At 44.7% G+C, this 25,085-nt stretch overlaps 2 protein-coding genes across 3 annotated transcripts in view; both read right to left on the bottom strand.

Annotated features, from left to right (window-relative positions):
• The window catches only part of LOC148400167 (multiple epidermal growth factor-like domains protein 11), a 125,399-nt gene that overhangs the window by 4,595 nt on the left and 95,719 nt on the right, over positions 1 to 25,085 (bottom strand). Inside the window, exons 14-24 of one of the 2 annotated variants that reach the window (XM_088372289.1) lie at positions 23,311 to 23,457; positions 17,977 to 18,111; positions 10,213 to 10,341; positions 9,972 to 10,100; positions 7,297 to 7,425; positions 7,097 to 7,225; positions 6,289 to 6,522; positions 5,807 to 5,952; positions 4,684 to 4,753; positions 4,407 to 4,460; positions 260 to 478 (exon numbers count right to left, since the gene is read on the bottom strand). In XM_088372289.1, the coding sequence (XP_088228415.1) occupies positions 260 to 478; positions 4,407 to 4,460; positions 4,684 to 4,753; positions 5,807 to 5,952; positions 6,289 to 6,522; positions 7,097 to 7,225; positions 7,297 to 7,425; positions 9,972 to 10,100; positions 10,213 to 10,341; positions 17,977 to 18,111; positions 23,311 to 23,457 (1,521 nt within the window). The remainder of the gene's footprint in view (positions 1 to 259; positions 479 to 4,406; positions 4,461 to 4,683; positions 4,754 to 5,806; positions 5,953 to 6,288; positions 6,523 to 7,096; positions 7,226 to 7,296; positions 7,426 to 9,971; positions 10,101 to 10,212; positions 10,342 to 17,976; positions 18,112 to 23,310; positions 23,458 to 25,085) is intronic. The other variant, XM_088372290.1, reaches the window with a different exon arrangement.
• On the bottom strand, positions 19,056 to 21,909 carry LOC148400169 (uncharacterized). The gene is made up of 2 exons (XM_088372291.1): positions 21,043 to 21,909; positions 19,056 to 20,974 (listed from the first exon to the last, which is right to left on the bottom strand). The coding sequence occupies exons 1-2, from the start codon at positions 21,083 to 21,085 to the stop codon at positions 20,040 to 20,042; spliced, it is 978 nt and encodes a 325-aa protein (XP_088228417.1). The 5' UTR covers positions 21,086 to 21,909; the 3' UTR covers positions 19,056 to 20,039.

Raw genomic sequence — 25,085 nt, 5'->3', positions numbered from 1 at the left:
TAACGCGAATTCTGTTCCTGATCTCAATTTCTATATGATAACGATATAACGTCCAGCCTTAGCTTTAATTTATGAATTTAGGTAGTTTTGACCCCGGGCATGCTGGGTCAAATCTTCAAACTTAGGCACTGGGGATAAGTAACCCAGCATTGGCTCATCCCGTTTGGACCCAACGCTAGGTTAGTATTTCACCCCATTTGGGTTACTTTTAACCCAACAGTTTTAAGAGTGTAGAAGTCCAAATTCAAGTCAAACATACCCATGTTGTAGACATTCTTGGAAGGCACATTGGTACTGGAAGTGGTGATGATGGTAGCTGCACAGCAGTGTGCCACTTGTTGGTGGTGAGCTGGTGATTTCATCTCCACGTAGCTGCTCTCTGAGTGTTTGCACACCAAACCAGGTGGGTCGTTGATGGTGGCGTACGGGTTTTCACTGTTGAGGGAGCAAGTGCTGGACATGGAGCTCTTCATGTAGTCTAAGTGAGCAACAAGCACAAAAGAAAATGTTTATTGCCAATTGTCAGCAGAAGTATTCTTTATCGTTATCATCCTATTAAACATCCATCCATCCATCCATCTTCTTCCGCTTATCCGGGGTCGGGTCGCGGGGGCAGCAGCTTTAGGAGGGACTCCCAGACTTCCCTCTCCCCAGCCACTTCATCCAGCTCATCCCGGGGGATCCCAAGGCGTTCCCAGGCCAGCTGAGAGACATAGTCTCTCCAGCGCGTCCTGGGTCGTCCCCGGGGTCTCCTACCGGTGGGACATGCCCGGAACACCTCCCCAGGGAGGCGTCCAGGAGGCATCCTGATAAGATGCCCGAGCCACCTCATCTGGCTCCTCTCAACGTGGAGGAGTAGCGACTCTACTCCGAGTCTCTCCCGGATGACCGAGCTTCTCACCCTATCTCTAAGGGAGAGCCCGGACATCCTGCGGAGAAAACTCATTTCGGCCGCTTGTATCCGAGATCTCGTTCTTTCGGTCACGACCCATAGCTCGTGACCATAGGTGAGGGTAGGAGCGTAAATCGACCGGTAAATTGAGAGCTTTGCCTTTTGGCTCAGCTCTCTCTTCACCACAACGGACCGGTACAGGGTCCGCATTACTGCCGACGCTGCACCGATCCGCCTGTCGATCTCACGCTCCATCCTCCCCTCACTCGTGAACAAGACTCCAAGATACTTGAACTCCTCCACTTGGGGCAGGATCTCATCCCCGATCCGGAGAGGGCATTCCACCCTTTTCCGATCGAGGACCATGGACTCGGATTTGGAGGTGCTGACCCTCATCCCGACCGCTTCACACTCGGCTGCGAATCGTTCCAGCGAGAGCTGGAGATCACGGCCTGAAGAAGCCAACAGCACCACGTCATCTGCAAAAAGCAGAGACGCGATGCTGAGGTCCCCAAACCGGACCCCCTCAACGCCTCGGCTGCGCCTAGAAATTCTGTCCATAAAAATTATGAACAGAATCGGTGACAAAGGGCAGCCTTGGCGGAGTCCAACCCTCACTGGGAATGAATCCGTCTTACTGCCGGAAATGCGGACCAGACTCTGGCATCGGTGATACAGGGACCGAACCGCCCTTATCAGTTGGCTCGGCACCCCGTACTCCCGAAGCACCCTCCACAGAACCTCCCGAGGGACACGGTCGAACGCCTTCTCCAAGTCCACAAAACACATGTGGACTGGTTGGGCGAACTCCCATGCACCCTCGAGGATCCTGCCGAGGGTGTAGAGCTGGTCCACTGTTCCACGGCCAGGACGAAAGCCACACTGCTCCTCCTGAATCCGAGGTTCGACCTCCCGACGGACCCTCCTCTCCAACACCCCTGAATAGACCTTACCAGGGAGGCTGAGGAGTGTGATTCCCCTGTAATTGGAACACACCCTCCGGTCCCCCTTCTTAAAGAGGGGGACCACCACCCCAGTCTGCCAATCCAGAGGCACTGTCCCCGATGTCCACGCAACGTTGTAGAGGCGTGTCAGCCATGACAGCCCCACAACATCCAGAGCCTTTAAGAACTCCGGGCGGATCTCATCCACCCCCGGGGCCTTGCCACCGAGGAGTTTTTTGACTACCTCAGTGACTTCGACCCCAGAGATTGGAGAATCCGCCTCAGAGTCTCCAGGCCCTGCTTCCTCAATGGAAGGCGTGTAGGTGGAATTGAGGAGGTCTTCGAAGTATTCTCCCCACCGACTCACGACGTCCCGAGTCGAGGTCAGCAGCACGCCATCCCCACTGTAAACAGTGTTGACGTTGCACTGCTTCCCCCTCCTGAGACGCCGGATGGTGGACCAGAATTTCCTCGAAGCCGTCCGAAAGTCATTCTCCATGGCCTCACCGAACTCCTCCCACGCCCGGGTTTTTGCCTCAGCAACCGCCGAAGCCGCGTTCCGCTTGGCCATCCGGTACCTGTCAGCTGCCTCCGGAGTCCCGCAGGCCAAAACGGCCCGATAGGACTCCTTCTTCAGCTTGACGGCATCCCTTACCGCCGGTGTCCACCAGCGGGTTCGGGGATTGCCGCCACGACAGGCACCAACGACCTTACGGCCACAGCTCCGGTCGGCCGCCTCAACAATGGAGGCGCGGAACATGGTCCACTCAGACTCAATGTCCCCCGCCTCCCCCGGGACGTGGGAAAAGCTCTGCCGGAGGTGGGAGTTGAAGCTCTTCCTGACAGGAGATTCTGCCAGACGTTCCCAGCAGACCCTCACAGAGCGTTTGGGTCTGCCAGGTCGGACCGGCATCTTCCCCCACCATCGGAGCCAACCCACCACCAGGTGGTGATCAGTTGACAGCTCCGCCCCTCTCTTCACCCGAGTGTCCAAAACATGCGGCCGCAAATCCGATGACACGACTACAAAGTCGATCATCGAACTGCGGCCTAGGGTGTCCTGGTGCCAAGTGCACACATGGACACCCTTATGTTTGAACATGGTGTTCATTATTGAAAATCCGTGTCGAGCACAGAAGTCCAACAATAGAACACCGCTCGGGTTCAGATCAGGGGGGCCGTTCCTCCCAATCACGCCCTTCCAGGTCTCACTGTCATTGCCCACGTGAGCATTGAAGTCACCCAGTAGAACGATAGAGTCCCCAGAAGGAGCGCTCTCCAGCACTTCCTCCAGGGACCCCAAGAAGGGTGGGTACTCTGAGCTGCTGTTTGGTGCATAGACACAAACAACAGTCAGGACCCGTCCCCCCACCCGAAGGCGGAGGGAGGCTACCCTCTCGTTCACCGGGGTGAACCCCAATGTGCAGGCGCCCAGCCGGGGGGCAATAAGTATACCCACACCTGCTCGACGCCTCTCACCGTGGGCAACTCCAGAGTGGAAGAGAGTCCAGCCCCTCTCGAGAGGGCTTGTACCGGAACCCAAACTGTGTGTGGAGGCTAGTCCGACTATATCTAGTCGGAATCTTTCTGCCTCGCACACCAGCTCGGGCTCCTTTCCAGCCAGAGAGGTGACATTCCATGTCCCAAGAGCCAGCTTCTGCAGCCGGGGATCAGACCGCCAAGGTCCCTGCCTTTGGCTGCCGCCCAGCTCACATTGCACCCGACCCCTTCGGCCCCTCCCACAGGTGGTGAGCCCATGGGAAGCCTATTAAACATGATCATAAAAAAGTTTTGTCACATGTAAATTCCAGACATCATATGCACACAAGCTCAATATCAGAAGTGGTGAAAGAACAGGCATTTTGTGAAGCTTAAAGGAAAAACAGCACACAATGATAACTTTCAGTGGAGGAGAGATGTGGGTGGCACACAGAGGAGAGGAATTAGTTGCAACCTGCAGACAAAGACATTCATAAGGACAAGCTCATACACAACATGTCAGCGGTGTAAAGAAACATTCAGGTACAAGTTTAGGTTGAGGACATTGGGGATTTCCATGCTTCACCTTTGTAGTTCACCTTGCCAGTATTATGTGTAAAATTATAAACACAATAACATTCACATAATATAGCCAATATTATTGATCATTTGTGATGGACACTCCAAACTCCATCACTGCATCCGTTTTCTCCTGCTTATCCCATCCAGGGTCAGGGGGAGTTTTGAGCCTATTCTATTCTATTCTATTCTATTCTATTCTATTCTATTCTATTCTATTCTATTCTATTCTATTCTATTCTATTCTATTCTATTCTATTCTATTCTATTCTATTCTATTCACAACTTAACCCACACTTACTGTTTTGTAAGATCTTGTATTATTTTTTGTATGACAACAGAGTTCAAACACAGTGTTGTGTGACATTCAGTGCTCCAATATCAAGACACAAGTGAGGAGGTTTAAAATGCAGGACAGGCAATCTTTTGCTAGGGAAAGTGTACAAATGAGTGGATTGGCTGAGGAGTCTGAGGTGATGAGATCACAACTTGAGGTCCTCCTCACAATGTACCTCTGTAGAGTGGCTCCACTTGGTAACTGTAACGCCGGTCAATGCAGTACACACCTATATGGTAGCAAAAACCAATTGCCAGACAATTAAAGCAAGGCAGAGGGGTGTGCTCATGTATGCATTTCATCTGAAGTGTGTGTGTGTTTTTCTTAGGCGAGTTTCCATAGAGAGGTTGAGGGAGGTGGTGATTTTAATTCTTGTGAAGCATTTGAGTGGACCTTCATGTATGAAAAAGTTTGAGTCATCATTGCTTGATGCAGCAAAAGAGGTGACTGACCCAACTCACTGAGGTTACAATAGGCGCCCCACTCCGGAGCACTGTTCCTGTGTCGTCGTTTGGCCTTCATCTGGGCAATAAAAGGAAAGCCTTATTACAGCAACAGGGGAGGAGTTAGAGCATTGACATCATTATCATTATTAAAAGGCAAATTCAACTCAACTCATTGTCAATATTAAACGGCAAATTCAACTCGCACAGCTGCACATTTGCGCTGCATACCACACAGAATCGGATCACGCACAGAGGAAGCGTAAAAGAGGCGCACAGCACAGACTTAAGGTGTTAAAGTCAAAGTAGCTCCACTTTATTTGCCACATCATTTTATATGGCAAATAAAGTGGTGCTACGGCATGTTTTCTTGCTAAATGGCTTTGTTTCTTTTCATTTTGTCAGTACCTTTGTCTGAAGCAGGACTTTGACTAGCCCATATGACATTTAAGGTCCCACGACTGACGGCAAATTTATAACAATTCATCTATACCACAGGTGTCAAACTCAAGGCCTGGGGGCCAGATACGGCCCACCACATCATTTTATGTGGCCTGCGAAGACAAATTGTGCATCAAATCCGTGTCACTACTAGAATTGCAAATTGTCTTCACTTTTAATAATATCTTTTTTTAATATATATTTTACCAGTTTTTACTTGTCTGATTTGAAAATGAGTTATTTGTCAGTTTGTTTTGTAGCTTTTACTGTATATAATATGAGGTGCTCATACATTTACTTGGGTTGACAGTCATAATGGCCCTCCGAAAGAAGCTATGACTACAATGCGGCCCGTGAAAAAAAATGAGTTTGACACCCCTGATCTATACGTATATTTGTGGCAGTGACAGACAATGAAATTAGGGCCTCTGTTTTTACGTCCTTAGATAATGACCATGTTGGCAACATTTTAAAAGTTGAGTTCCCCTTATCTCTTGAAACTTTAGTAAATACTGCAAAACAGAATGCAGATTGGTCCAGACGTTCTTACATGAGTCAATGCTATGAAAATAAGTCTACCCCGTGATCCCAAATGGTTTGACTCAGCACACCTTGTGTAGTTTGTTCTGACATGCTACTAAACCGAGAAAGACATGGTATGTTTCCTATGTGAGAAGTCATGTTGGCCCACCTTGGTGGAGCGCCTCTTGTCTGGTTTGGTGTAGTGGGCAGCGTAGGTGTAGGGGCCCAGTGTGCGGTAGCTAGGGTTGGAGAAGCAGTGGCCTATGGAGCTGTTACAAGGTGATGACTCTGAAGAAGCGAGCAGGCCAGCACACCCTATTGTCGCCACATGACATCTCTACACATCATCTTTTTGACAGTACACACATCTGATGAACATGACAATCAGAGGTAAAAGTCTGGTATCTGGCTCAGAAAGAAGTTAAGTGACACCTTAACGATGTTGCCTTATTTGATGATGGTGGACGCTGCAAAGGAAGGATCAGATTATCTCATTCATCTCAGGTGCAGTGCCAACAGCAACTAGTATCCGACTAAATGATGCTTTGCCAGGGTTGCAAAGAAGCATAGGGTCAACTCTGTAGCTGTGAGGCACACACTAATCTTCTTTTTAAAGAGAGCGAGAGAGAGAGAGAACGAGAAAGAGCTTACCAGAGAGGGAATAGTCGGTGGAGTTGATGTGCAGGGCGGGTGTATAGGTGACGTTGGGGACATGCTGGCCTTTCTCCCTTTGTCGGTAGCGCAACCAAACCACCAGAGACAGCATGGCCATGATGAGCAGCAACAGAAAGATGATGCCCAGGATGGCGCCCGCTGATTGACGCTCCGATGCAAGGGCAGGGCTGATCTTGGTGTAAGGGTTCAGCTCCTCCATCACAAGGGCTGCTGAAAAGTAAAATTAATAAACATGTCAAACAGGGCAACTCAAATGCTTCTTGATATACAAAGCTCTAAATGGTCCTGGGCCCAAAAACTTTGTTTCCTATGAGACTTCCGGACCACTTGGGTCATCGGGTGCAGGCTTATTGAGCGTTTCCAGAACCAGAACTAAACCAATGGATGAGTCTGTGTTCTTCAACTGGGGAATGAATGACCTTGCTGAACATCTGAGAGCTGATTAAATTGTCCATGGATTTAAATCTGGACTGGAAAGTAGCCTGTTTTCACTAGCTTGCTTTTCATTATGCTGCTTTTATTTCCTTGTTTTAATCATTATAATACATTCAATTAATGATTCAAGGGACTATCCCATGCTTGGGTTATCCATCCATTTTCTGAACCACTTATCCTCACGAGGCTCGCGGTCATGTTGGAAACCAAATAATAAAGCTCTAGTTACCCCTCTGCTCCTCTCAAAATGTAGTTAATACAACATTTGAAGATCCCTGTAAATTTGATTTATTCACACAGTCTGATAATCAATGTGAACCCGCGTATCTTAACACAGGAGAAGGATCACCTTGATCGCACCGGATGCCTTTGAATCCAATGCTACAATAGCAGGTTCCTGTCACGTAGTCACATGTGGCGTTGTTCATACACTCACATAGCTGCTGGCAGCCGTAACCAAAAGTCCCAGCGGGACACTCTGCACACAGAAAAAAAAGGTTTTACCTGGCTCACAGGTTGGGCAAATGAAACAATGGAAGCACCACTCACTGAGTTCACAGCTTTCGCCAATAAAGCCCGTCCTGCACGAACACTGCCCACTGATGTGGTCACAGTCAGCCCCGTTCTGACAGCGGCAAACTTCAGCACACTGAGTACCGTAGAAACCCGTTGGGCAGCCTGAGGAAGGATCGGAAACAAAACAAACAAGCAAACAAAAAAAAACCCACATATGTATGTTAGACACACAAACCACTTAAGCCACTTTATACTTGCTCCAAACTGGCAAATATGAAATAATTTCTAAGATTTTAACCCACTTTTACTAATTCAGTTTTGAGGTTTGTAATTACAAAAAAAAAAAAAAAAAAAAAAAAAAGACTTATTTTCAATGTAATAATGGTGATTACTATTAAATAACTATTGGACATGTTTAATCAAGCACAACTGTATTTTTCAAATTGATATTGCTACATCAATCCATTTGCTATACTGCTTCGACTCAGGGTCTTGGCCAGGGGTGGGCAAACTTTTTGACTGGCGGGCCGAATTTGGTTCTAAATTTTGATCGGGGGGCCGAACCAGGAGCAGATGGATGTAGTGTTTGTGTGAAGTAATAGAAATGACATGTAAAGGTCATTGCATAAAAGGTTTGTACTTTTAGTAGGTAGTAAAGAATGGATATTCAAAAAAAGCTTTTTGAAAACAAATGCATTTATTAACAGCATTAAAACAATATTTCACCCCAAAACTACTATCAGTGATTCTCATTAAATACGACACTGTTATTATGAATAATAGTTTCCATCACTTCAGCGCCTGCAGGTCAGGTTTATGAAATATGTTTATCTAATGAGGGGAAATCACATCAAACAGCAAACATTCTGACCAAATACATCATCTTGAAGAATCAGTGAAAGAATACTTCTAAATAAAGTAATAAAGAAATCAACAGTATTGTTGGTCTCCCTTTTTTGCTAGTGCATCATGGTCTGGAGTAAAATTTGTTGTGGTAATTCTTAGGATAGAGCCGAGGTGTCGGTCCGTTAACCTAGAGCTGTGACGGGCTTTGTTGACGTTCATGTGGCGGAACGTCTGCTCACACACGTAGGTCGAGTCAAATTGTCCTCTCTTTTTTTTTAAACACTCGGCACTCAGTATCCACCTTTCTTTTTCTCGGGCCACTCATTTTAGTGGAAGGATTCCAGGGGAAGGTTTGTGGGTGGCATTAACGTAAAACTGTATCTGAAACTCAGCACGCGAATTACGAGAATGCTGACGTCACTGCCCACACTCGAAATTCGGCACTGATGGAAATAGAGCGCGGAGTGCGCCGGGTCCGTACTACTTAGTACGCGCACTTGTGAGTGTGGACCGAGCTTTCTGACACGGCTTCCGGGAGTAAATGCGCGGGCGGGCGCTTCCCCATCTATTGGAGAAACATACTAATTGCAGGGAAAATGACCCCAAAAAAAGTTCAATAACACAATTTATTCAGGTTTGGCGGGCCGGATTGAACGGCCCCGTGGGCCGGATGTGGCCCGCGGGCCGTAGTTTGCCCATTTCTGGTTTTGGCTGTGCTGGAGCCTTTTCCATCTGACTTTGGCGAGAAGTGGGTGAGACCCTGGACCGGACATTGACAACAACCATTTTACACTCATATGCACGTAGGGAGAATTTAGATAGGGTGACCAGACGTCCTCTGTTTTCCGGACATGTCCTACTTTTGAGCCCCCCACCCCCAAAATGTCCGGGGAGATTTCAAAATTGTCCGGGATTTTGTTGGACTGCCTCAAACATTTTACACAATTCCAGTCTACACCGAGTGTTTTCAAGCAATGCCGAAACTAAAATGCACGTTCACGGAGGAGTTGAATAAAAAAAATCCAGTGCGTTCGCCAGGGTCGTGATCCTTATGAAGCTGAGTGCTTGACATGCAAGGCAGGCATTTATGTGTCTGTGGCAAAGGTGCCAACGCATCCCACAAGAGGAGGACTGAAGAGGATTTATTCTTCAAATGCTGCACGGATGGCCGTATTTATTTTGTCTTTTTTTACTGAGTATAGCGCTGTAAAACTAAAAATGTCAGTGTACACAAAAACATATGTTTTTGTTAGTGTAAATATGTTTTTGTTATTGTATAGATGTTGTTTTGTGTTATTCGGGCCAATAAATGGAATTGCTATACAGACACCATGTCATTTGTGTTATAACATATGACACAAATGACCTCCCCCCCCAAAAAAAACAAAAAACAAATATGACCGCGCCCCCCTCCAAAAAAAGGTGTCCTCTTTCTCAGAAACCCAAATCTGTTCATCCTATTTTAGGTAACGCAACTTGTATGTTTTTGGAATGTGGGAGCAAGCCAGAATATGCGTAAATACCCCCACAAGCATGAGGAGAACATACTCCATCAGGAAGCTCGGAGTTCCGAACTGATTTGCAATTACTGTTCGCCTAGAGGGCTAACAATGTGAGGCTGTGCGTTAGCCATGTAGCTTTATCAATCAACCACTAGATGGCGACTGAATCTCAAAATGTAATACCACAGTGTGCCTATGTATTCATCACAGGTGGACGCTGACATTGCCGATCTTGTATTAAAAACAAGTTTTAAACCTGTAATTACAGTTAGAGCAGCGATATATCCTTTTGGATTGAAGGTTGATGTAGTTTACATGATTTACAGGTAGCTGAAGTGTCAGAGAGAGACAGAGACATACGCTGAGTACAGAAGAGTCCTGTCCATCCAGGGCTGCAGTCACACTCTCCATCTGTGGGGTTACACTGGGCATCATTGTGACAGTTACATATGTGAATGCAGTCGGGACCCCACGAGCCCTGAGGACAGGCTGCCAGCAAGACACACAAATATGTCACAGAGATGACTGGATGTGCAAGTAAAAACATCTAATATTGAATAGTTGATATTGCTTATGTAGAGTATTATCATTCATGTCTTACGTTTGGAGCAGTCCTCTCCAATCCATCCAGGGTAGCACTGACACGAGCCATCGATGGGATTACAAGTGCTATTGTTTGTGCACAGGCACGTCTCGGCGCAGTGTTTACCATATTTTCCACTGGAACATACTGTTGACACATAATTGCCCAAAAAGGATTCATTTTATTCATAAAAAAAATGAAACATTCACATCTTTCATATAGTATGCAAAGCATTGGCCATTGAATATTATAAGCGACTTTAAGATTGTGGAATATGAATTATTTATTTTTAAATATTTTCTGTTTTAATCAATGTATTATCTCATATTGTGATAAAGCACTGAGCAAACAAAACATTTAGGGAATTATCTGTTTTTTTAATCAAAACAAAATTAAGAGAGATGTTAATTATACAACATTGGCTAATACAAATAATGTCCGAAATTTTTCAAACATGCACACGCACGTGCGCGCACACACACACACACACACACACACACACACACACACACACACACACACACACACACACACACACACACACACACACACACACACACACACACACACACACACACACACACACACTCACACTCACACATAAGGTTGAAGGACTCACAAAGAAGTTTTGCAATTAATGTGAAGGACAGATTTATGAGGCATGCAATGAAGATGAAGAAGGTCAGACAGTTAACTAAGTACAAGGTCTTTGTGCCTCGTTGGTTCCTTGCAGTAACTTGGAATTTTGAACGTGGATTCTGAATGTTGTAAAAGTGAATAGTAGGTATTGGAATCAACAATAATGTAGTCCCAATTGTCTCTTGTTTGAGTTTTGACAAAAAGCTAGGCACCTGAGTAAGGCACAAATATACAAAGGTAAACTATTAGAACCCAGATTAAAGGGAGGGTAAAGCGAGCCAAAATTGGCACGCATGTGATAGAAATGTACTAAAAAATGGTCAGTGCTACAATTCCACCCTGAAAAAAAACTTTGAAGAGATTTAAAGGTATTTTGGTATGGTGGGCAGTACACTGAATGGTGCCCATTTTTCGGGTGGAGTTTGCTTGATTTGATACATCAGCTTGACTACGTCACGGAAGGAAGCGATCACAATTTTCCCATTGGAAATCATTGTAAAGACTATCACTTTAAATGTCCAAAAACAGCTATCAATTGGCGCCAAAATTTACATGGACATCTCTATTTATGACTACTTCAACATATCACAGGGATTAGCTTCTCCGTGTCTGTTTTTAGAGAACCGAGCAGCCTGTCAGCAGCTGAAGTTTCCTGTCGCGTCTATTTCTTTTCACCAGTCATCAACATACGCAAACATGACGCGTTTCGAGAGGTTTTATGTAATGAATTCTCCATCCATCCATCCAATTTTCTTACAGCTTTTCCTTATGGGGGTTGTGGGAGTGCTGGAGCAGTCATCGGGCAGTAAGCGGGGGACACCCTGAACTGATCGCAGGGCACAGAAAGATGAACAACCATCCGCGCACACACTCACACCTACACATCATCCATCCATCCATCCATCCATCCATCCATCCATCCATCCATCCATCCATCCATCCATCCATCCATCCATCCATCCATCCATCCATCCATCCATCTATCCATCCATCCATCCATCCATCCATCCATCCATCCATCCATTTTCTGTACCGCTTGTCCCCTCGGGGGTCGTGGGCGTGCTGGAGCCTATCCCAGTAGTCATCAGCAGTCGGCAGGGGACACCCTGAACCGGTTGCCAACCAATCGCAGGCACACAGAGACGAACAACAATTCGCACTCGTACTCACACCTAGGGACAATTTGGAGTGCTCAATCGGCCTACCAAGCATGTTTTTGGGATGTGGGAGGAAACCGGTGTGACCGGAGAAAACCACGCAGGCCCAGGGAGAACACGCAAACTCCACACAGGGAGGGCCGGAGGTGGAATTGAACCCGTACCCTCTGAACTGTGAGGCAGATGTGCTAACCAGTGCTCCACTGTGCTGCCTCTCAACACATTATAATGTAACATATTATTGTGAAGACTATAGAATAAAAACATACATTGAAAATGGAATAAAAAAAGATCTTGAATTGCATACTAATTTTAACGCATGTTCTATAGAGAGTCAATAAAACTCATTCGAATTAAAATAAATCCCAGTCCTCTCATATGCTGGCGGTGAAGGTCTGATGTGTGAGAGTTGCAGTGAGTGAGGATGGATTGGCGCTAACACCGGACATCGACTTTATCGGGGCTTCTAAGTTATCTATGGATTGCTTCAAAGATGCAGCAGAATAACTAATGTAGGACAGACTGCCTTCATGTTTAATGCTAATGAATATTTTACAGCTCACTTCTCCAGCATCTCCATTTAGAATTCAACTTGGCAATGAACCTTTGACGGCCTTCATTGATGAGTTAAGATCAGTTTAACCCACAGAAATATGAATCGTGCTACATATACAGCATATCAAGAATGTGATCAAATGTATTCGCCCCAAATGGAACGTGTGTAATGGATGGAATATGTAACAAGAATATTTAAATATTCTCATGGTCAACAGGAAAAGAGCAAACTTTACACCGCAGTGTAGAACGCTTCTGCGTAGCGTGCTGCACTTTTGCGCTATTTTCTGGAATGTCTGCTGTACGCTCACTTGCTCCTTTTTGCTCCTCTTATTTATTTGTTGTGTTATTTATTCATTATTTATTCAGCACGCTGTTGTTTACTTGATTGTCTATTGTGTGTCATGTCTTGTCACCGTGGGATAGCGGGGAACGAAATTTCGGTTTCTTTATGTGTCTTTGGCATGTGAAGGAATTGACAATAAAGCTGACTTTGACTTTGACTTTGAGAAGCTCCATTTGGGAATCCCAGCCTTAGAACTGCAAGGAAGGTACGTATTCTAACCAGGTATGATGCTGCGTAATTCTTTGACATTATTAGTCAGGAGTCGGTGAACCACCTTTTGGCCAATGTACCAAATTTGGCCACTCCTCGGGACTCAAATGTTTCACCGCAATATCAACGAATCATGTGAAGAGCTAAGACAAAACGAAAATCAATACAACATTTAAACCTCTCAAACTTTCATTGAATCGCTATACAGAAACACTGTGACTAAACATTTTGACTTCAGGATATTGGTCTTGGGGTGAGAGAACCACCTCCAAAACAAGCTACAGTGTCATATAGATAACAAAACATACCCCACAACTTTCTCTAAATTTGCTATTTTTGCTACTTTGAAAAAACAGTTCCTTGCCAAAATAACACTCCCTGGTGATATTCTGACGAATCTGCCTGGTAAGCCTTGTAGGTGTTGAAATGGTATGTTGGTTACCAATATGGCTGGCTGGACTATTAGCATTAGTCAAGTCATTTTTATTTATATAGCCCTTAATCACAAACATGTCTCAAAAGGCTTCACATGGCCACAGTTGATAATTATTCTCAATATCCCCTGACCTTGACTCCCAGGAGGGCAAGGAAAAACTCACAAAAGCCCAACTGGGGAAAAATGAGAAACCTTGAGAAGGGACCACAGATGGGAGGATCCCCCTTCCAGGTCGACCAGGCTGCAATGGATGCAGAGAGGGCAACATTGAACACACTATATAAAACAATCCAAAGAAAAAGTATTGTATATGTCCATAGTCAAATGAAGAACTGCAGGAAGATGCCCTGCAGTCGTCATGGCAGTGTTGCGAGGAGGTGGTTCACCACAGATCTCCTCCTAGTTTTCCACTTTCAGTTTGGGTGTCACCCAGCCGCTTTACACTTTCATGTGATGATTGATAACCAATGAAACATCTGTGAACCATATTTTATTTTTCAGATACTATAGCCATATCTTTACAGGTTAATTCAAGTCTGAAGAGTTTACCAAGCTGATTGTTTTTTTCCCCATTGCATTTTACAAGGCTGAGAATACTGAGCAGCACATCCTGCAGTTAAGGTAGTTCAACCTGCCAAATAAGATGCTGACACAATTCACTTTGTATTACCAGAACAGATTGCTTGTGTTAGCAGGCAGGACATGGGAAAACCACATCACCTTCCTGATGTATGCCACAGGAAAGATTACAACCGATGAGGGTCTCGAGCTATTTCCCCTCTGGTAGGCACAACAATTTGATTGCTATGAAAACAAGAGAGCACCAGCACACTGCATTTTTTCTCCCCTTCAGTGGAATAATGTGATAATCAATTTAAATGATGGTTTAGTCATTTAGTCATCATGATTATTTTGTGTATTACAAAAAAATGTTACATTTCATTTTAACGTGCTGTAGTGTTAGAATGAAAACTTGTTCCTTTTAAAAAACAGGTTCCTTTTATTGCGTGAAGGCGAATAACTCGCGTTATTCCTGTACTTTATTGTGTACTTTATTGTTAACACGTTATTCTACACCATTCACTTTCTTCTTCTTCTATTTTACTACTCACACTTTTTTGACGCGCTACAACTTCTACATAGTAATTCATCCGATTCACACCATTCCAATTTCAACATTTTGCAAATATTCACGTGAGGGGCGACTACATTTTTCTTCATTTGAAAAATTGACGGTTTTCCAAATATTCACAAAGTTTACTTTATTGTGTACTTTATTGCTTACACATGTTATTCTACCCCATTCACTTTCTTCTTGTTCTTCTTCTTCCATTTAATTCCTCACACTTTTTTGACGCGCTACTACTTCGACATAATTCATCCGATTCACGCCATTCCAATTTCAACATATTCCAAATATTCACGTGAAGGGCGATTAAATTTACGGTTGTCCTAAAATTCACAGCCAGATTTGCCCCATTTATTCTTAATGGCACATTCAACATTTCACATGTCCATTGTTCCTATTTGAAATTCACATCATTCATCTTATTCAATTCAAATTGGGTAGGATTTTCAACATTCCCAAAATCACCACGCCACGCTTCAAAATTTCAACATTTTCATCTTTAAATTTTCTGCAAAATTTTACAAAATTTTGTTTTTTCCTTTTTAATTTCTACAATTTTTGACCTATTCTAACTATTCCAACTTTCAACTATTCAGCTTATGTCTGCTGATTCCAACAATTCTCCCTTACCAAATATTCTACATTCTCTCCATTGAAGGAACCCACAAGTATTTGGATTCACTCAGTTTTTCCCTTCTAATTTCTACATTTTTAGACCAATTCAACCCGTTCCAACTTTATACTGTTCATCTACTGATTCCAAGAATTACCTTACCAAAAATTCTACATTCTCCCCATTACAAGACCCACAAATATTTGGACTCAATCAGTGTTTCTCTTCTAATTTTTACATTTCTTGACTGATTCAAACGTTCTCCCTTTAAACTTTTCAGCTTATGTCTACTAATCTTCCATAACATTCCACAAGTTTTCATTCAGTCTTCTCACCTTGACACGCAATTTCTTCAAAAATTGCATTCTCTAGTTTTTCAATCATTTTGTTACTATGACCACAGATTTGTGTTTGTGTTGCATTCTACAGTCTTCTTATTATACTGTACGTTTATATCGATACAGCCATTTGGGCATAAAACAGAAGCTTCAGTTTATTCTCAGTGCAAACCTCTCAAGACAGCTCAGTGTCTGCGTAATGTCAGTCACAGTACACCATTGCAGTAATGGCTGCCATTAACAACTTGTTTTGAAATCATGAATGCGTTGTCTACCATTTATTGATGTCATGTCAGGTAAACATCAGCAAGAATCTGTCTAGCCTTTTCCAACATGCACTATGATTTTCTGCTGCTTGCATTTTGATCAGTCATTTTACTGACATTACATGGAGGAGCAAGGAAGGAGAAAAACGTCTTTCCGTTCAAACAATGCTAAGGTCAATTTATGCGGCTCTGTTTCAGAAGGGACGTTATCTCAGGGCCCTTTATCTATGCATACATATGCACCTCCCTCACAAAATAAAAGGACCATGGAGAGAGAAAATGCATATACAATACTTTGACAGTTACACACACACACTTTACTATAAAATTATATACACATCATAATGTTATATATATGGAGTAATGCCAAAAATGCAGACGCAAATTCACTGCTTTCATAACATTATACGTCTGACAAGTTTTATGCATATTTCCATTAGAAGATGTGAATTGTAACTGAGTTTTTTCTTATAAACAAAATTAGAATGATTTCCTACCCCAACAAATTATTTCAGAAGATTACCGTAAATTTCAGACTTTTTTCTCAAATTTTGAACCCTTATAGTCTGGTGCGGCTTATATAGGATTTTTTCCGTGATATTTGTGATGACTTGATCACTTTTATACACTCGTAAAAAGGCTGTGGACCGCTGTTGTGCGGCACTGCTTTGCTGGGCGGAGGGATATGTGACACGGTCACTGGGGAGAAAAGTGGTGTGTTGATCGCATGTCCATCCGCCAGGCAAATAGTGCGATGAAGCTCTTTTTTTTTACTTTTACTTTAACCAGCCCTGTTAGTGCTGTGCTCCCGTGTTGCTGCTGTGTTATCGCCGCGTCTCAGTGACTTTTACAGGTATGTTTTTTTCTTAATCCAGCCCTATTAGTGCTGTGTTACTTCCGTGTTGCTGCGGTATTACTGCCGCGTCACAGGCAATGTTTGAAAAGAATTGTTAAGGTATGTTCTTAAAACTTTAAAAAGGCTTTCTGTGTACCGTCTTTCTTTGTAAATAACTCACGTGCACACTTCCGTGTTGCTGCGGTACTACTGCTGTGTCACAGGTATTGTTTAGAAAGACATGTTAAAGTATGTTATTAAAACTTTAAAAAGGCTTTCTGTGTATTGTCTTTCTTTGTAAATAACTCGTGCGCACGTGCGGCTTATAGTCCGGTGTGGTTTATATAACAAAAAATATATATATCCCCGAATTTTAGCTGGTGCGGCCTATAGTCTGGTGCGTCTTATAGTCTGAAAATTACGGTACCCTCCAAAACAGTAGGTCTTATGAAAAAGGTCACTTACGAAAAAGGGTAATAAAAAGAATAGTATTGCATTTATATATTTGTTCAATGTCCAAAATAAGAAGAATATCTACCTCCTCCCAGACCATACATGTCAGAGTACAGTATAATGCAACATACAATGTCATGCTGGGCCAGTAATCCATCACACTACCATGTTCCTGGCTTGCCATGACAACCATTACAAAACATGGCAAAATGGGACAAAACGCACACCAAATACAGCAGAACGTGACAGAACTGTAAGATTCCAGGGAATACAGTACAAATGCTTTCCCATCCTGACTATGCACCACCTCCAGGTAGTTGCATGCTATGAACATTGTTTTACTATGGCTGACAAGGTTCCTCATTCACACTGCTGTGGCAATTTTTTTTTGGACAGTTTAAAATAGAGGTGATTAGTTCAACAATGAATCACATTCAAATCGCAAAGGTTCCAATTTTGATAGAAGGGTGGCAACTAGTATGGCAAGACATTTGGTAAAGGTGGGAGGTGCCACCCCTGACCGAGAATCTAAGTGTACATGGCAATGATTTGTCTTGTTTTGTTTCTGAACTGAGCTCTTGGGCTTGCATTGATCTTATTTGTACTTTCTTCTTTTGGTCCCACACTAGGCATAGTATTTTCAGCTGTTTTATTTTTTTCATTTGGGTTCATGTCAAAACAGCTGTGTGAAATCCTCCATACAGTACAAAACAATTGAATTTCAGAGCAGTCTGTTTTTCAATGTCAATGTCATGTTTCTCAATGTCAGAAGAATACATCCCAATTTAGGGAAGTGTCAACTTACCTTGGTTGCAGAGGGTACCGAAGAAACCAGACAAACATTCGCAATGGCCAGTGACGTGGTGACAAGGCCCATCACTGTGGATGCACTGAGGACACGACTGGCTACAACGATGGCCATAGAATCCAGGTGAACATGCTGCACGTAACACACACATTTTGTTAGAAAAGAGTGTCTGTCATGGAGAGCTGCATTCTGTTGGCGGAAACTAAATTTTTTTTTACATTAAAATACACTGTTGTCTTTGCAAAAACATGTAATAAATGTAATTCCCGACATTTGTGTCTGTTGGTAGCATTACTTTTGCTTAGTTTGCCTTCCACCACGGATCCTCCCGCAATAGTCTTGCTAAAAGCTGCAATTTGTTTTAATTGACGTTAGCCTAGGTAGAAAGCCAGGCCATGGAGACTTTCTACCATTTCTCTCACGCTCCTAATTAAGACAATTGACTAAAACTTTGAACCAAGAGCTGTTGAATTGATTCCACCAAGGCAAGAAGAAAAAAAAGAAAGCTGGCGTGTGCACTGCATTTAGAAATGGAAAGTCATGAACTATGTACATACGATATCAGATAGAGGTTTGTTCTATCCACTTTTTCGAGTACCTGTTTTCAAGCTTGAGACAGACTTTAAATCAAAGGTAATGACTTCAGCACACCCGATTTTGACGTCAAATTATATTGAAACTGCATCTATTCCCAACCATGGACAGATTTGAAGTTTTTGCTGACCAAAGAGCCAGAGGACTAATCTGGAAGCAAACCTTGTCCAGCACCTATGGATGTGAGGCACACTTGTGACACAACCTCAATGCAGAGACAAATTTCACCGCACCCAGTTGTGTGTGTGACAATCATTGGGACTTCAACTTCTAATTTCAAGTTGTTATTAAGGCAGATGCCCTTTTTTTCCTATGTATTGCATCGTTAGACAAATTGACATTTTTTAAAGTCAAGCAAGTAAGCAATTGTTAGGGTTGACAGTAATCCCTCGTTTATCGCAGATAATTGATTCCAAGACCACCTACGATAGGTGAAAATCCGAGTAGTGTCACCCTCTCATTTTTAACATAGATACATTTTTTGTGTATTGATAAATCAAAGTCAAAGTCAGCTTTATTGTCAATTTCTCCACATGCCAAAGACACACAAAGAAACCGAAATTTCGTTCCCCCCTATCCCACGGTGACAAGACATGGCTCACAACAGACAAACAAGTAAACAAGTACAACAAAAGCGTGCTGAATAAATAATGAATAAATAAATAAGACAATAAATAAATAAATAAGAGGAGCAGAAAAAAAAGGAGCAAGTGCGCGTACAGCAGACATTCCCGAAAATAGCGCAACAGTGCCACACGCTACGCAGAAGGGGGTAGCGAGTTCAGGGCCCTAATAGCCTGGAGAAAGAAGCTGTTGGCGAGTCTGGTGGTGCGGGAGCGCAGGCTCCTGTACCTCTTCCCAGAGGGCAGAAGGTCAAACAAAGAGTGAGCCGGGTGACTCACATCTCTGCCAATCGAGGTTGCCTTGCGGGCGAGATGGGAGGTGTAAATGTCCTTCAGGGAGGGGAGCGAAGCACCAATAATCTTACTAGCCGTATTCACTATGCGCTGCAGGGCCTTCAAGTTCTGTTCAGTGCAGTTACCACCCCAGACAGCGATGCAACTGGTGAGGACGCTCTCAATGGTGCCACGGTAGAATGTAGACAGGACTGCCTGAGGAGCACATGCAGGGCAGAGCAGATGGCATCCTCAGAGGACCGCTTGGCACGGTACGCAAACTGGAAAGGGTCAATGGTGGGGGGGAGAACGGACTTGATGTGCTCCATGACCAGCCGCTCAAAGCACTTCATGATGATGGGCGTCAGTGCCACAGGGCGGTAGTCATTGAAGCAGGACGGTGCAGGTTTCTTCGGCACAGGAACGATGGTGGCAGCCTTGAAACACGAGGGGACGATGGCCTGCTGCAGGGAAACGTTAAAGATGTCCGTGAAGACACCCGACAGCTCCCCAGCGCAGTCCTTCAGCGCTCGACCCGGGATGTTGTCAGGGCCCGCCGCCTTACGGGTGTCAATAGCGGCAAGCGCCCTCCTCACACCGTCGGCAGAGAGGCGCAGGGGCTGCTCGTGTGGGGGGGGGAGTGGTCTTCAGCGGGCAAGTGCTGTTCTGGGCGTCGAAGCGAGCAAAGAAGCGGTTCAGATCGTTCAGCAGACGGACGTCGCCCTCACAGCTCCTCGGTGCGGGCTTGTAGTCCGTGATGGTCTGAATGCCCCGCCAAAGGCTACGTGCGTCCTTGCTGTCCTTGAAGTGGGTGGAGACCTTGCACGAGAACGCCTTCTTCGCTTCTTTGATGCCTCGGGACAGGTCGGCCCTCGCTGTCCTCAAGCCAGCCTCATCCCCCGCTCTGAAAGCCTTGTCCCTGGCCCTCAACAGTCTGAGGACAGCCCCCGTCAGCCACGGCTTCCAGTTCGCGCGAGTGACGACGGATTTCGAGCAAGTCACATCATCGATGCACTTCGTGATGTAAGAGGTAACAGAGTCAGTATACTCCTCTATGTCCGTCCAATCGTTGCAGGTGGCTGCCTGCTTAAACAAGTCCCAGTCAGTGGTGTCGAAGCAGTCACGAAGTGCATCGGAGGCACCCTCAGGCCACACTCGAACCCGCCTCCGAACCGGCCTGGATGCCTTTACCAATTGTCTGTATGCGGGCAAAAGCAAAACGGTGAGATGGTCAGAAAGCCCCAGATGGGGGAGGGGGGTGGCTTTGAAAGCTCCCTTTTGCGCCGAGTAGACTAGGTCCAAGAAGCTGTCTCCACGTGTCGGAAAAGGAACATGCTGGTGAAGCCTCGGGAAAACAGACTTCAGGTTGGCATGATTGAAGTCTCCAGCGAAGATGGTGAAACCGTCAGGGTGCGCTGTTTGCTGTTCACTGACAGCCTGGTACAGTTCACCAAGCGCCGCGATCCTGTCTCCTTCGATGTTGGAAGGCGGGATGTATACCGCAACTCGGCAGATAAAAAGGACGGCACTTAATGATCACAAACTCCACAAGCGGCGAGCAGTGCTTACATACCACCACAGAGTCCCGGCACCATTCTTCTCGGATGTAGACGCATATTCCACCTCCTCGCGACTTTACCCCTCGTACAATGGCACGGTCCGCCCGATAGCACGCTAGCCGCTCCAGATGCACGGCAGAGTCCGGAATGTTGTCACTCAACCAGGTCTCGGTGAACACGAGTACACAGCAGTTCCGCACCGTCCGGTTCGTAGACCTCAGCAGGCGAACGTAATCCATTTTGTTGTCCAGCGATCGAATATTCGCCAGAAGAATGGAGGGCACCGCCGGTCGCGCTGGGTTGGCCGCCAGCCTGGCCCGGACGCCTCCGCGCTTGCCCCTCTTCTGCCTCCTCGCACACCGTTTCCGACGGCTCCCAACCGGGGGAGGAATAGCGGGTGAGGTCGGCGACGTTTCAGGACGTAGCAGTCCGAGCGCCTTTAATGTCGACGCTTCAAAGTCCAGAACGCCGCAAAACCCACTTCTGCCGATGTCAAGCAGAACCTGCCTGCTGTACTTGTAGCACGATAAAGCACGACGAGACGAACACACAAGACTGTCGGACGAACACTCATTAGACGAACAAATCACCGTACTGACGGGACAGAGAGTGGCCGCTGCGTGTGCACGCGCCGCCATCTTGCATCAGCATTTAATGTATAATAAACTGTATAAGTGCATATGTTATCATTAGAACATTAAATAATAGTTTCAAACATGTTGATTACGTCGCGCCTTGATTACTGTAACGTAATCTCGTTCTCTGGTCTTCCTAAATCCAGTATTAAAAGTCTACAGTTGGTACAAAATGCTGCGGCGAGACTGCTCACATGGACGAGAAAATTTGATCACATTCCCCCAATATTAGTCAACTAACATTGTCCAGTCCATTTAAGATGTGACTTGAAGGTTCTTTTATTAACCTAAAACACACTCCATGGCTTAGCGCCTTTGTATGTCGTCAACCTTACGTTCAATCCCGTAAGGTTTGTTCGCAAAACGCTCGTCTTTTAGTCACCCCGAGGGCCAAAAAGAAGTCCGCAGGATCTAGAGCAGTGGTTCTTAACCTTGTTGGAGGTACCGAACCCCACCAGTTTCATATGCACATTCACCGAACCCCTCTTTAGTGAAAAATACAATTATTATTTTCAAATCAAGACATCGATGTTTTTTACTGGTGCACAAAATGAGCCATGCACGAACATCACCTTGTTCAAAGAACAAAACCAACACAATGTACGAACTCACAACAAATTACACACCTGCAAATGACTGTGTGACTTCTGCTGTTGCCTTTGCGAGACCAGTTTCAGATAAGCGTCATCACCAATTTACATGCTAAATCAGGGGTCTTCAGACCTCCACAGTGGAGGCTCTGCCGAACCCCTGAGACCGACTCACCGAACCCCTAGGGTTCGATCAAACCCAGGTTAAGAACCACTGGTCTAGAGCATTCTCTATTTGGGCTCCAGAGCTTTGGAATGCCCTACCGAAGTGCTACCTGAATAGAAACATTTAAGACACCATTAAAGACACATTTTTATGCTATGGCTTTTAATTAACCTGTGTTGGCCGATTCGGCTGGAGTTTGTGTTCTCTGTCCTATCCTTGATTTCTGATTTCAGAAGTAGTAATCCATCAATTTGTTGTGTACATGCAATAATATAATGAGATGATTAAACAAAAGGGAGGCTGTAACTACAAAATAGCCGGCGTCAAAATTAAGTTTGACATTCCTAGTACGTTGTCACTTTAGTTTATATTCAGAGCAAGATTTTAGCTTAACTAACTAAAAGCTTAAGGCTGTTTGTTTTCCCCAATGTAGAAATAGTCTCACTCCTGACTGCATTACGTATACCTGAACCAGTCTTGTGATTTGTGTATTTGATATACACAGATACCAAAGGAAGTTCCAGCAAGTTTCTCTGATAAAACAAGGACTTGGGGTACAGAGTTGTTACGCCTGACATGTGCCAGACCCATGAAGCATACACTATACCAAAAGTCTGGATACTTGTCAGCTTTTTCTGATATATTTTGTCCATGGCAAGGATTTTTTCTGCTGCTATCCTAGGTACGCCAGGATTGTGTTTCCATAGGTGATGGGGAGTCAAGATGTTATGTATTGGGATACTGTGGAGAAGTTATGTATTGGGATACAGTCAATTTTGTAGACTACATTTTACTCTAAAATGAGTCTAATTGGTCCCGCTCTGGACAGAGTAAAAACATATTTTTTACAGTTCAGTCTTTTACGTGTGGGAGTGTATTTGGCTTTCTTACTTCGTTTGCAGTTGGTGCCACGGTAACCGGGAGCACACACACATGTGCCTTCCTCAGGGGAGCATGAGCCTCCATTCTCACAGGTGCAGCTGTAAGAACAGTTGGGACCCCAGTAGCCCTCATGACACACACTGTCACAATGGACACCTGTGAAAGACATGCGTGAACACACGCACACACAGAGACTCGAATGAATTTGAAGTAAAAAGAAAAAAAAACAGCTTTAAAAGACTTTAGATGGAATTGGTCTGTCATAGAGATATAATGGTAGGATTTTGATTAAGAAATTTACCTAAAATGACCAAGAACAAACTATCAGCACACTTGTCATGCTGTAAACTTGGGAATGTGATCCCAGAGGTGAGTCCAAAGATTTTGTTTTTTGTTGTTTTTACCTTACAGGACGCTATGGGAGTACTCAGTAGCTCCGACGCCCCCTCCCAGAATTCCTAAAAGGGTGGCTACCTTCCTTGAGCTACTGTTTTCAAATTCCAGGATTTAATCAAGTTGCGAGTTCTCTGTCCTGGTCCCTATGCGTCACAGCTGTTGTGTGCACATGAGGTTGGCCTACCTCATTTAGAACAAAATATTGAACAAACTACTATCCTTATCTTCAGACAAACCAACAAACCGTTGTTGCTCATATAGGTTATTACTGTCTGTTATAAATGTCCTATAAATTAAGGAAAAATCCCAGAATCCTCAAAATCAGCTTCAGCTCTTTGCCTTTTACTCATTCTCATGTCTCCATCTTTCATCAGTTTTACACTTGTGTCCTATGAGAGAGTCTTAAAGAATGGATCAGAGTTGCCAGTGTTGACGGGGGACAGTCTGGAGGCTGCAGTACCCATGAGACTCACAGTGCATAAATTCATATTTACACACTCTCATACACATGCAGGCGCTCACATGCACGCACGCACGCACGCACGCACACACACACAACGACACACACACACACGCGCGCTCGCACCCACATGCACACACACACGCGCGCGCGCGCGCACACACACACACACACACACACACACACACACACACACACATGTGCCACACAGCAGGACAAGGCAAGCGTGTAAATGGAGAATTTCCTCATCTCTCCTCTGTAACTTGGCATATCAGAGGCTCATTAGAGACTTCCTTTGACATAGAATATGAGCGAATATGAGAGTGAAGTGTCAGCAGCCATTATAATGACTCAATTGATAAACTCTTCAAGCTATACCATCATTGCAAAGCAGTCGGACTGTGTTTGTCACGACTCATCCTCGGTTGCTGTATTGTGTCTTATGTTACCATGGTTTCTGTTCGCGTTGCCCTTCCCCTCCTGTGTTACCTCAATCAATGTCACCATAGTCACCTGTCTCGTGTTTTGTGTTTTGTATTTAAGTCCTGTCTGCCCCTCACTCCGTTGTCGGATCATTGTTGTTGTAACGTCTTCACGTCTTTTGTTTCACGTCCCTGTCGGTCAGTCCTCTTGTTGTTTTGTTAAGTTATGTCAGTTTGCCGGTTCTGTTAGTTTGTTCCCTTCAATGGTCCAAGCTGCATTTGGTTGCCCTGCTCCATCTGATATGTGACAGTGTTGTCCTGAAAACCCAGCGTGAATTGAAAAATGGCAGATGACAAAAGGTGAACCAGACACTGATCAAAACGAGGAGGTAGATAAAAAATGCTGTTTAAGTCTTCTGCAATTACTTGTTTGGGCAAATTTTATTTTAGGCACTCTTGTTGTTTCTGTCATGGCTCACAGATGAGGGTGGGAGCCTAAAAGAACA

The sequence above is a fragment of the Syngnathus floridae genome, chromosome 3, assembly GCF_059516105.1.
Source record: "Syngnathus floridae isolate MCC-2025c chromosome 3, RoL_Sflo_1.0, whole genome shotgun sequence".
Lineage (NCBI taxonomy): Eukaryota > Metazoa > Chordata > Actinopteri > Syngnathiformes > Syngnathidae > Syngnathus > Syngnathus floridae.
The sequence above is the reverse complement of the archived record's forward strand: the minus strand, read 5'-3'. Positions and strand labels throughout refer to the sequence as shown.